We start from the raw sequence: 12,207 nt of genomic DNA on the forward strand, positions 1-12,207 counted from the left end.
TTTTGGAACAAAGTGCTTTGAACTGATGAGACAAAAATGTAGTTATTTGGTCATAACAAAAAGAGCTTTGCATGGCGGAAGAAAAACACCAAATTCCAAGAAAAACACCTGCTACCAACTGTCACATTTGGTGGAGGTTCCATCATGCTGTGAGGCTGTGTGGCTAGTTCAGGGACTACTGGGGCCCTTGTTAAAGTCAAGGGTCGGATGAATTCAACCCAATATCAACCCAATTATCTTCAGGATAATGTTCAAGCATCAGTCACAAAGTTGAAGTTCCGCTGCAGGGGTTGGATATTCCAACAAGACAATGACCCTAAACACACTTGGAAATCTACAAAGACATTTATTAAGGACAAGTACAATATTCTGGAGTCCCCCGACTTGAATATCATGGAAAATCTATGGGATGATTTGAAGCAGACTGTCCATGCTCGGCAGCCGTCAAATTTAACTGAACTGGAGAGATTTTGGTTGGACGAATGGTCAAAAATAGCCACATCCAGAATCCAGACACTCATCAAAGGCTATAGGAGGCGTCTAGAGGCTGTTACATTTGTAACTAAGTATTGATGTAATATCTCTGTTGGGGTGCCCACATTTATGCACCTTTCTAATTTTATGAACTTTATGTCACTGCTGAAATACTACTGTTTCCATAAGGCATGTTATATATTAAAAGGAAGTTGCCACTTTGAAAACTCAGCCAATGAGCAACACAACTCCAAAGAATTAAGAGGGGTTCCCAAACTTTTTCATATGACAGTATGTATGTATGTATGTATGTATGTATGGCTTACACAAATGTACTGCTAATACAAACTATGACAGTGCTACCATGTGAAAGGAGTTGTTCAACTTTTACTATGATGTAGAGAGGGATATTCTGAGACAATTTGCAACTGGTTTTCATTTTTTATTATTTGTGGGTTTTGGAGATATTTTGCAGCTCTCAAATTTGCAATTTCAGCAATTTGGTTGCTAGAATCCAAATTCCCCTAGCAACCATGCATTGATTTGAATAAGAGACTGAAATATTAATAGGAGAGGCTTGAACAGAAAGATGAGTAAGAAAAAGCAGCAACAACAATACATTTGTAGCCCTACAGAGCATTTGTTTTTTTAGATGGGTACAGTGACCACTATTTGAAAGCTGTAAAGAGTCAGAAAAAGAAGGCAAATAATTAAAAAACTATCAAAAAGAAATCATGAAGACCAATTGTAAAGTTGCTAAGCATTGGGCATTCTATAATATACTAAAAGTTAACGTAAATGTGAACCGATCCTTTAACAGCCAGGATATGTATGGCAGGATATTCTATGGGCCCAGGCTTCTTGGCTAGGTAGTCCATATAGTATGTTCAGAGTGGCTTTTGAAGCTTACAACATTGATTAATTGATTAATTAATATACACATTCTGATGGATATGGTCTCCATTATCACTGAAAAGGCTGTGCGGATATGAAGATACATTTAATTGATAACAGATAATTACCTATGTGCCTAGTTATGTGACCAATGACTTTCCCTTTGCTCAAAGAAGTCACCCGTAGGCTGTTGTCCCAGTGTCCCCCACTGAAGAGAAGCTTTGCATCATGGGATACAACTAAGGTTCTAGAAGACAGCTCAGCACCAAGCGCAAACGGTCCAGACAGAAAACGCTGGGTCCTAAAGCAAAATTACACAAAATTACACAAGTACGTCTTGTTAAATTCGTACTAATAGAACTTGTCTAATTAGTGGCTCTCCAGCTGCTGAGCTTTAACATTCACCAGCTTTTAAGTCTATTTTAACCTGCCTAACTGCTAGTTGATCCAGAGGAAGGCAAAAAACCCAATTGAAGCCTCTCCAATTTGCCTCAAAATGGCAATTGGACTAGTCCCTTGTACTATGAGTAAAAACTGGACCAGATACTCACTTGACGTTTGAGACAGTGGGGTCCTTGGTGAAACTGAAATAGTTGGATATGTTCTTGTCATATGGCAGCCACCCGTGGGTTCCCAAGAGCCCGTTGGAACTCACTGTCACCTGAAGGAATTGTACATCTTTAAGTGAAAACTAGCTCTACCTACTTAACTTAATTGGTCAGTAAATAGGATCTACCCAATACCATGACATTATCATGTCTGAATGTATCACACATAATAACCAAATTAGTTAAATACCTCGTTATTTGAGACTTTATTTTGTAATAAGCTTGGAGACAATGGATTACTATTGCCTTAATTTCAGCTATGACACAGATGTAATGCAAAACCCCAAAACTGGATATTATGACATCCCTTTATATGTATAGTATGTACTTACCAGTATGTCTGGAGAGCCCTGGGTCATGAAGGAATGAGACTGGGTTTTTGGGACTACTGTCAGCACCAGAGGAACTCCTTCCATCATTCCCTACAAAGTACAATCCAATGCAATATGATCTGTAAAGCTATGCCTTGCCCAGGCCTTCAACTAATCTTAATTTGCGTTAGTCCCTCAAAGTGCCACAGGTAGTCTTAATCCAACTGTGCACCCATGATTAGAGTACTGCCCCAGCCCAGGGAAATCTTCCTCTGGACTATGATCATAGTACCACTAAGGGGCAGATTTATCAAGGGTCGAATAGTAAATTCGAATGTCAAAACTCTATGGATGCACCGAATCGACTATTTTGGAACCGAATGCGAAAGATTCGGCGAATACCGAACCAAATCCTAATTTGCATATGAAAGGGAAAACATTTTTTACTTCCTTGTTTTGGGACAAAAAGTCACGCGATTTCCCTCCCCACCCCTAATTTGCATATGCAAATTATGATTCGGATACGGTTCAGCCGGGCAGAAGGATTCGGCCGAATCCGGAGCCGAATCCTGGATTTGGTGCATCCCTACAAAATTCACACATTCGAATTTCAATCCCCCTATTTGAATGTAAATTCGAATGTGAGATTTATCACACTTCGATCATGGACCCAGTTCTAATTCGCATATTCGCCACCTAAAACGTATTCATGTACAAGGCAATGGCAGAGGTCCGTTGAGCCATTTGGAGATGTTAATAGCCTTCCTGACATTCAGGTTTTTTTTTTTTTTAATTACGAATAGAATACGATTCAAATTTCAGGGTCGGAACCATTCTATCCAATATTAGACTTCCGAATTTTTTCTTAAATAACCTCCCAGTCGAATTGTGAGTATATCCAAATTAAGAAAAATTCACATGAATTCGACCTTTGATAAATGGGCCTCTAAGTGTTCAGGGAAGCTTAATCATGCATGTGCTCTCCATGATTTTAGTAACAGTATAGAGGCATCCAGTAGTATATAACATGCCTCTGTAACCATCCCATGTTCCCGAACTCACCTCTAAAAAGAACGATTTAAGTTCAGCCAGGTTCTCGAACACATTGGGTGAGTAGGTGTCCATTCTGGATAGCCTTCTCGCTGCATGCTCTGCTGTCAGACGCGGTGGATGTGGTTCCTTCACCACAAACAAAACAATAACGACAGCAAATTAATTTATAAGGCCAATTAATAATATTCTTACAACAGTTTTGTTTGAATAAAAACTCAATGTCACATTAAATGGGTAATATACCCCCTTGAGCTGAAAGAACAGGGATCGTGTTGAACATCATTTTTGCTTTATTATTTTTATTTATATTTTATTAATTAATTAAGAAAAGAGAACAAAAATCCACTCCGTATTTTCTAATTTCTGTTTTTTTTAAGAGACCATTATTCAGATTACCAGTGTACACTGAAACCCCCAGAATAATTCTTATAAGAAAAACAAGTACGTTTTCCCTCCCCCCCCCAGCTTATTCTAAGGTTCAGGGCACACTCTCAAATTCGGGGAGATTAGTTGGCCGGCGACAAATCTCTTTTTCGGGGCGACTTATCTCCCTGACGGCTAGAATGTAAATCGCCGGCGGGATGGCACTCTGAGAGCTTAGTTTTCCGAAGTCGCCCGAAGTTTCCTCATGAGGCAACTTCAGAAAATGCAGGCGATTTACATTCTAGCTGTCTGGAGGCAGCTCGGGGAGATTAGTCGCCAGGCAACTAATCTCCCCGAATCTAAGCGTGTGCCCTGACCCTCAAGTTTTGCTATTGAGTCCACAAAGGCAATAGAACCCTAGTATTCTGGTGTGTCATTTTGTAATAGTGAACCAAAATATCAACCTTCCCCAGGCAAGGACTGGGGTTTTAGGCAGACTAATGTGATATCAATGAACAGGGTTCCCGAGAAATAAAAACTAGGGATGCACCGAATCCAGGATTCTGTCTTTTTCAGCAGGATTCAGATTCGGCCAAATCCTTCTGCCAGGCTGAACCGAATTCGAATTTGCATATGCAACTTAGGGGTGGGGAGGGAAATTGTCACAAAACAAGGAAGTAAAAAATGTTTGCATATGCAAATTTGGATTCGGTTCAGTATTCGCCCTAATCTTTCACAAGGATTCGGGGGTTCGGCTGAATCCAAAATAGTGGATTCGGTGCATCCCTAATAAAAAACCCTCAAAAATGTTCCTCTTCACATAAAACCTACTGGAATAAACATAATATACAGTATGTCATTTGTCTCATGTTCATGGCTGACCTTATAGGGTGCTGTGGGGGCCCCGCCCCCTCCGGAGATGATAAACAAAGGGGTGAACTGAGAGGAGTTGTTTATACAGAGCTCATTATCTTTATTTAATCTAACTCAGCTTTATACACAGGAGGTAGTGTAAAAGCAAAACAATTCTCTGTTACTGCTTTATAATAAAAACAACTCAGGATATGTTTTAGTGTCTCTATGTTTAGAAATGCCACTGTTCCCAAGCAGGTACCTTAAAGAGCTGACATGGAGTCTGTCCAAAGTTGCTAATGATTCCCTCCAGCGCTTTCCTCTCAGTCTCGTCAGCAATGGCGTCCAGATCCACTACACCTTTATAAGGAAAGCAAAGAAGCTCATGAAGATAAAAGCACAGGACAAGAATATTCTTTACTACAGCCTCAGTACCACAAAACTGCACAAATGTCAGCACAAGGCAACGGTAGACCTCCGAAAGACAGTACAGTAAGCTGCTCCATGTTTTTGTATGTTAATCCACAGCCCCTGTATGAACCTGTAGCATGCACACTCACCTTCATATGTGCAGTAATAGAAAACATTCAGGGCTTCCACAGCAGCTTGCCCCCTCTGCTTGTACCCAAATATCAGATCAATCCACTCATGCAGGTGTAATGAAACATTCTCTGATTCCTGCCAGGGACATAAACACAAAAACACTTGAAGCTTTAGTTACCTATGTGATGCCACCTCATTCTACATCCAGAACAGCCTCCAAACATCTGTTTATCTCTAAGTATTGTATAGCTCTCACACAGTTCAGTATTAGAACTAGTAAAAGGATGTGGTGCATTATTTTAATCCCTACCAGGGCTTTTCGGTGCTGGTAGATGAAATCTTCGCGTGACGTAGCCCATTTTGGAAGAACAATGTCATCTACTTTCCCATTAGATATTTGTAGGCAGCCCAAATCAAAGCCTGGGGGAGACAGAAGCAGAAGTATAGCATATAAGCCAGTTAATTACAGAATAAAAACCTTAAAGGAGAACTAAAACCTAATGAATATGGCTAAAAATGGCATATTTTATATAGTGAACTTATTGCACGAGGCTAAAGTTTGAGCTTGTCAATAGCAGCAATGATCCAGGACTTCAAACTTGTCACAGGGGGTCACCATCTTGGAAAGTGTCTGTGACACTCACATGGCTCAGTGGGCTCTGATTGGCTGTTGAGAAGCTAAGCTTAGGGCTCGTCACTAATTATCCAGCAGAAAATGAGCTTCCCTGGCTGTAATATAAGCTGATGCTACAGGTTTGCTGATTATTCAATTCTGATGCTAATTGCACTGGTTTCTGTGCTGCCATGTAGTAATTATGTGTATTAATTACTAATCAGCCTTATATTGTGACATTTCTATTCTATGTGTACTGTATATTGTGAGTGGGTCCCTAAGCTCAGTAAGTGACAGCAGCACAGAGCATGTGCAGTGAATCAGCAGAAAACAAGATGGGGAGCTACTGGGGCATCTTTGGAGACACAGATCTTTACTGCTAAAGGGCTGTGGTTGCCTTGGGCTGGTACAGAAGCCCAAAACATTATGTAAAACATTTCTAGCTACTTCTTTAGTAAGACTTTAGTTCTCCCTTAAAGGGATACTGTCAAAACACATCAGTTAATAGTGCTGCTCAAACAGAATTCTGCACTGAAATCAATTTTTCAAAAGAGCAAACAGATTTTTTTTTAAATTAAATTTACAACTTACATGGGGTTAGACATATTGTCAGTTTTCCACGTGGCCCTAGTCATTTAACTTGTGCTCTGATAAACTTCAGTCACTCTTTACTGCTGTACTACAAGTTGGAGTGATATCACTCCCTCCCTTTCCACCCAGCAGCCTAACAACAGAACAATGGGAAGGTAACCAGATAACAGCTCCCTGGTAGATAAAAGAACAGCACTCAATAGTAAAAATCCAGGTCCCACTGCGACTCCTTCAGTTACATTAAGTAGGAGAAACAATAGTCTGCCAGAAAGCAGTTCCATAGTGCAGCACTGGCTCTTTCTGAAAGCACATGGCCAGGTAAAATGAACTAAGATGCACCTATACACCAATATTACAACTAAAAATACACTTGTTGGGTTAGGAATGAAATTATCTTCAGTGTAAAGAGTGTGATTTATTAATAAAAACTACACCATAAAAATCATGACATGGGGGGTCACTGAGCAGTTTATAAATGCCTCTATTACCCAGTTCACATCACATCCTATTTTCTTTTTGGATCAACCTGCTGATTTATCCTCAAATATTTCCTCTTACCATTAGCATTCTCCATGAATTCAGGTGAATAGAAGAATTCTGGTATTAACTCTTTTACATCCACTGGGTTCTCCATACGGGCTTGCCAGGCAGCTGGGATGGAGTGGAACTGCCGGTCTGAGCAATCAAATCTATGAGAACAATTGAAATTTGATTTGGGCACCACTACAGTCTGGTGACTGCCAGCACCCTACAGTTTACAGGTTTTCGGGCATATGCACATTAGGGTTCGGATTTAGTTCGGCTGGGCAGAACGATTGGGCCGAATCCGAATCCTGCTGAAAAAGGCCGAATCTCGAACCGAATCCTGGATTCGGTGCATCCCTAGTTCTTACACTATATAGTCTGGATCCATAAGCTGTTTATACAAACAGTCTGGCTACATGGTCTCTAAGCCTCACTGCAGTCGAGGATATCTGCTCTTGCTTGTGTTCTAGAATTATCCCAAGCTGGGAGCTCCCCAAATTGGGTATGGCTTTCCACAGTCTCTCGCTTACCGGCCACTCTGTAACTGGATGTGAAGGGTGGTGAAGGGCTCCATGCGGATCATATAGTGCATTACGCCTGCAGCGTTAGAGTAGTGTGTGCCATAATGGAACTTGTCCACTGTACCTGTGGGATCTTCAAAGCTTTCATACCTAACAAGGACAGAAACAGCAGTATATCATACACAAACTTGCCATTAATACTACTGAGAACTGCTCCTTCATATTCTCAGAAATGACTAATTCAGCAATTCCACAAGGCTTGGCATGAATTCCCCATGTGCTTGTGTTTCCATCCCATCGCCCAATACAACACTTATGCCACCCTAAAAAAATTGATACTTACTTCTCCTTCACATCCCTTGCGTGCTTTTCGTTTACTACTCCGACTGGCTTGGAGAGATCCCGGAACACTTCTGGATTATTTAGGTCCAACGTCTCCGAGACATAATCACGCAGGATCCAGGGAAACTTCATGGAAACAAGAGAGCAAAAATTTCAGATGAAGAAGGCTAATATGGCTACACTTTTTCACTTATAAAATGGCACAAACTGGCATTAGCCATTAGCACTTACCACGGGGTACTGGGACAAGTCATTGTATGTCCGTCCAGCAATGGTGTTCAGCTGTATCAGGTACTCAAAGTTGGAAATTTCTCTCCACACCCATTTCTGGAAGACAAATGGACTAATCACATCCTAGAATTCTGCCAAAGATATTGTTAAAGAGACATTTAGACCAATTACAGTACCTGAGTTAATCCCAAGGCCTGAAGCATCTCTTGAGGAGAACGGCTTCCCAATGTGGACTGGTTAAGTGGGTGCAAGCCAAGAATTTGGGAATATACTTTATTCCTAACCTGCAGGAGGCAAGAGCAAGTTATCATACGCAGAGTAGACGTTTGTCCATTCCAACAATGTCACGTTGACCATTTATTTGTCTCTCTTCAGCAAACCCATGGATTGATTCGTCCACCAGCCTCTTCCTATCCCAATGTCATAGAGTGGCATGCCATAGTTGTCTTCACTTCAACAGTCCCATGAAGTAGTCCCTCAAGTGGCTTGCCTTCAGCAGTCCAATTACATAACCTCCTTTTTTTTAACAATACTATACAGTGATCTCTCAATCAGTTTCCTTCAAGAAACCCATGCCATAACCTGCTTTACAACAACAGTGGCTTACAGTGATAACCAATCATCTTAGCTCCAGCAAACCAATGCCATAACCTGCTTCTGTCCAACAATCCCACATATAAAGGTCTTTAATCATCTTCTAATCTCTTTAACAATCCCATGAAGAAATCCCTCAAACGCCTTCTCTCCAGCAATGCTACTCAGTGATTCTTCCATCTGCTTTGCTTTAGAAATAGACTTACCCATGATGTGACTAACAGTTTGATTTAAGGAAGCGTCTGTCTTGTGACAGAAAGAACACAAACCTTTTTTTTGAAGTTGACAAAGTAATTAGCTTGATCAATGAAGAAGAACTCCAAGGCTGATCTCCGCAAATTGTACCGGCGAAGATGGACCTCACGTAGCTGAGAAAGAGGACGTCTGAAGTCATAACCAATACCTGCAGGCAAAGTAGTGGCCTTTAAGCTTCTTCACCTTTACTTACAGTACACCCAAAACTAAGCAAACATGAATTTTTTATATTTGGAATTTTTGCTGTGTTTTGGATTCCTGGACTGTGGCTAAGGTTGACTAAAATTCTATGCCATACAGTTGCTGAAGTTTAAGGAAGGAGAATTCTGGGAAATGTAGAGCTATCTGGCCAATCAGAGATTCAGGGTGTATGATATTGATAAATCAGAAAGCTACTCTGCATGTCCATGTCTAGTTTGAGCATGTGCTGGCACTGCTAAACCTGGTTCCTTTGAGGGTGAAAGCACATGGGGTATAGCCGAGACTTTTAAAAATTGTTTCATAAGTCGCAGTGACGAATCACCACGTGTGTCTTTGCCCTAACGCCTCCAATCAGCACTTATTTTTCCCAATTTGCTATTTTTGTGTCCAAACAGCTCCCATTTTTTAAAAATATTCTGGGGTGATCCAGTACCCTGTGAGAATCAGACAGTGGGCAATTCTGCTTTACCTTCCTCGGTTTCCTCCTTGTCATTGTTCATGTCATAGAAATAGATGTGCTGTGTGGTCACCTCCAGCCGGCCAGGAATCACAGCCACTACTGTAATGAGCTCACAGTCCTCTGAGATGACAAGTTTTTCTTTCTGGTTCGGTTCATTGGTTTCAACTCTGTTAGAGAAAAAATAACCAGTCACATAAATGTTGCCCTGTTACAATGGCCTTCCTGTTATACAGTGGTAAGAGGGAATCAGTCTACTAGCATCTGTATGAAGGCTGACCAGTTCATGAGACATATCATCAGATTAATTCCAAATATCATGTCAGGCACAAGTTCAGCTTCAGCCTTACTGGTTCATGTTCTTCAGGTCTTCATCTCCCAGCTGATCATCCTCCAGCTCGTTCACCTTGGCCTCTTTTGCCACAGCCAGTGGGAAGGAATCTGTGAGACTCTGTGTGTGGTCAATGCCTGGAAGACAGAAGATAACATTTTATAAACCTCCATTCCTAAGCCTGCCACAATCACCTGAGAAAGCTTCAGCAGGTTCTAGCACAAGAAGCCATAAATGAATCTCACCCTTTGGAAAAGCTTCAACAATTTTGACATAACACATAAACAAATACAAATAATGCAGGTTACATTTGTGTGTAGAGTAACAGCTTCAGAACCTAAACCTCATTTTTTAATAATAATTTGTACAACCTTAGGCGGTAACTTTGCTTGCCTCCCCCCCAATAGATCTCACCTAGGTTGTCCCGCTGAGCACTGGCCTCCTTGTGTGGATCAAAATTATAATTGGGTACAAGTTTCAGTCTCATCCTGGAGTAGGTTTCAGCACTGGAGATTTTCCATTTGACCACTGAAGGGTTTCTGTCAGGAAGAGGACACGTGAGTATTCAAAATCAACCAAAAGCAGCATTCAAAGAAACAGACAAAGGTACCCAGGATATTTGGGCAAATAATCATTTATTCTATTTAGAGATTCTCTACAAACTGAAGTGCATTCACCTGTTAGCCCAGGCCCCCCGTGGGCAGGACAACAAGCGAAGCAGGGACCGCCACTGCCTGAGGATTGTATTGTGATGGCTGTTGATCTGCTTGAGGACACTGCTGTAACGTGCATTCTCATTCTTTGTCCTTTTCATAACTGGCTCCAGCACATATTCCTACAGAATGGCAATAACAAGGAAATTCTGTTACATATTCAACTTTTCCGAAATATTTTGTTGCTGGATCAGTGTTTAGATTTATATCACATGATAATAATTTCCCACAGATTAGATTCTACCAATCTACTAGAATAAATAAACCAGGAACTCACCTGAAATTTTACTCGGCTCTCTTCTTTTTCTGACTCTCTCCTGAAAGAGCTGCTCATTAGTGCATCGTAGCAGGAATTCCAAAACAGAGACATCTGATCGTGGCTCTTTGCAAAGGTTTCCTTCTCAAACTGCTCCATTGTGGGCAGAACCTAAATGTAACCCAGAAATGAAAAGAGAGAATTCTTACTATTAAGTGTATATGCTACAAAATAATATATAAAAGGGGTTCTACCATTTAAAATTTTATTCTTGAGCCAATAAATGTAGTTTTTGTAGTCGCAAAACTGGTGTGTAGACAGCCATCTCAGGTCATTGAGCCTGATCCTGTGCTTTTAGAAAGAGCCAGCATATCACAATGCAACTGCTTTCAGATTAGCTACTGTTTCTCCTACTCGATGCAGATAAGCTATTCTTTCTCCTACTCAGTGGAACTGAAGGAGTCGCAGTCAGGCTTGGGTGTTTTACTATTAAGTGTTTCTAATTTCTACCACTAGGTGAGGCATGGGAGCAGTTTTAGCAATGCAGGTGTTTTCTTGTTACCTTTCCATTGTTCTCCTAAAGGGCTGCAGGGGGGAAAGAGAGGGTATGTTATCACTCTAACCTGCAGCAGTAAAGTGGGACTAAAGTTTATCAGAGCACAAGTAACATGACTGAGGGCACCTGAGAAACGAAGAACACGTCTAGCCCCACGTCAAAATTAAAAAAAATCTGATTGCTCTTCTGAAAAATGGAATTGAATGCAAGATTCTGCTGGAGGACCACTGTAGCTGATGTATTTTGTAAAAAAAAACATGATTTCAGTAGTGGAGCCACAGCTTTGCACAAAGGCAAAACAACCCTAAACGCCCTGTCCTTGGCTCCATTATTTATTTAAGGTATTGTGCAGCCTATAGGTCTTGAATGCAAACATTTTACAAATACACTAGACTGACACATCCAGCTCAGATTTGCTTACATGTTTGTCTATAAAGGCTCTCCACTCCAAAGTGGCGCAGAATGTTAGGAAATCATCATAGAAGTTTGGGCTGCCATTGGTTGGAGGGAGAGAAGGTAAGTGGAACTGCAGCTCCAAGGACTCGAAACACTGGTCCATCAGAGTACGGATAATGGGCACCAGCCAAGAGGCATTCTCGGTCTTGGCATACAGAGAGTCCATGAGTGGAGACTCCAGATTCCCTAGTAGGAAACAAGCTTCTTCCTTCTGTGGGGTGGTAGCTGTCTGCAGGAGGTTGTGCAGTTTCACGTATGCTGATGAATGCATCTGAAGAAGAAATGGTATCCGATTTTGGAAGTTCCTTGCATAAATAACCCTGCACTCTTGTAGACATCAGCTCATTTCTACCTTCTTGTAGCATTATAGCTGAAATGACTAAAGCACTTTACACTGTTGAAGTCAAAGCCACAAGTTGGCATTCCTTGATCAATGCAATAAACTGAATATCACATTTTACCACCCA

At 41.1% G+C, this 12,207-nt stretch overlaps 1 protein-coding gene across 5 annotated transcripts in view; it reads right to left on the reverse strand.

Moving 5' to 3' along the window:
- Nucleotides 1-12,207, reverse strand: part of nbeal2.S (neurobeachin like 2 S homeolog) — an 84,343-nt gene that overhangs the window by 7,247 nt on the left and 64,889 nt on the right. For all 5 annotated transcript variants that reach the window (XM_041567319.1, XM_041567320.1, XM_041567317.1 and 2 more), the window contains 19 exons: nucleotides 11,706-12,011; nucleotides 10,750-10,899; nucleotides 10,437-10,594; nucleotides 10,174-10,298; nucleotides 9,779-9,896; nucleotides 9,441-9,598; nucleotides 8,785-8,918; nucleotides 8,098-8,205; nucleotides 7,922-8,017; nucleotides 7,692-7,816; nucleotides 7,358-7,498; nucleotides 6,861-6,991; nucleotides 5,409-5,518; nucleotides 5,116-5,233; nucleotides 4,818-4,915; nucleotides 3,350-3,466; nucleotides 2,309-2,398; nucleotides 1,920-2,029; nucleotides 1,497-1,669 (listed from right to left, as the gene is read on the reverse strand). In XM_041567319.1, coding sequence (XP_041423253.1) covers nucleotides 1,497-1,669; nucleotides 1,920-2,029; nucleotides 2,309-2,398; nucleotides 3,350-3,466; nucleotides 4,818-4,915; nucleotides 5,116-5,233; nucleotides 5,409-5,518; nucleotides 6,861-6,991; nucleotides 7,358-7,498; nucleotides 7,692-7,816; nucleotides 7,922-8,017; nucleotides 8,098-8,205; nucleotides 8,785-8,918; nucleotides 9,441-9,598; nucleotides 9,779-9,896; nucleotides 10,174-10,298; nucleotides 10,437-10,594; nucleotides 10,750-10,899; nucleotides 11,706-12,011 — 2,566 coding nt within the window. The remainder of the gene's footprint in view (nucleotides 1-1,496; nucleotides 1,670-1,919; nucleotides 2,030-2,308; nucleotides 2,399-3,349; nucleotides 3,467-4,817; nucleotides 4,916-5,115; nucleotides 5,234-5,408; nucleotides 5,519-6,860; nucleotides 6,992-7,357; nucleotides 7,499-7,691; nucleotides 7,817-7,921; nucleotides 8,018-8,097; nucleotides 8,206-8,784; nucleotides 8,919-9,440; nucleotides 9,599-9,778; nucleotides 9,897-10,173; nucleotides 10,299-10,436; nucleotides 10,595-10,749; nucleotides 10,900-11,705; nucleotides 12,012-12,207) is intronic.

The sequence above is a fragment of the Xenopus laevis genome, chromosome 6S, assembly GCF_017654675.1.
Source record: "Xenopus laevis strain J_2021 chromosome 6S, Xenopus_laevis_v10.1, whole genome shotgun sequence".
Classification (NCBI taxonomy): Eukaryota; Metazoa; Chordata; class Amphibia; order Anura; family Pipidae; genus Xenopus; species Xenopus laevis.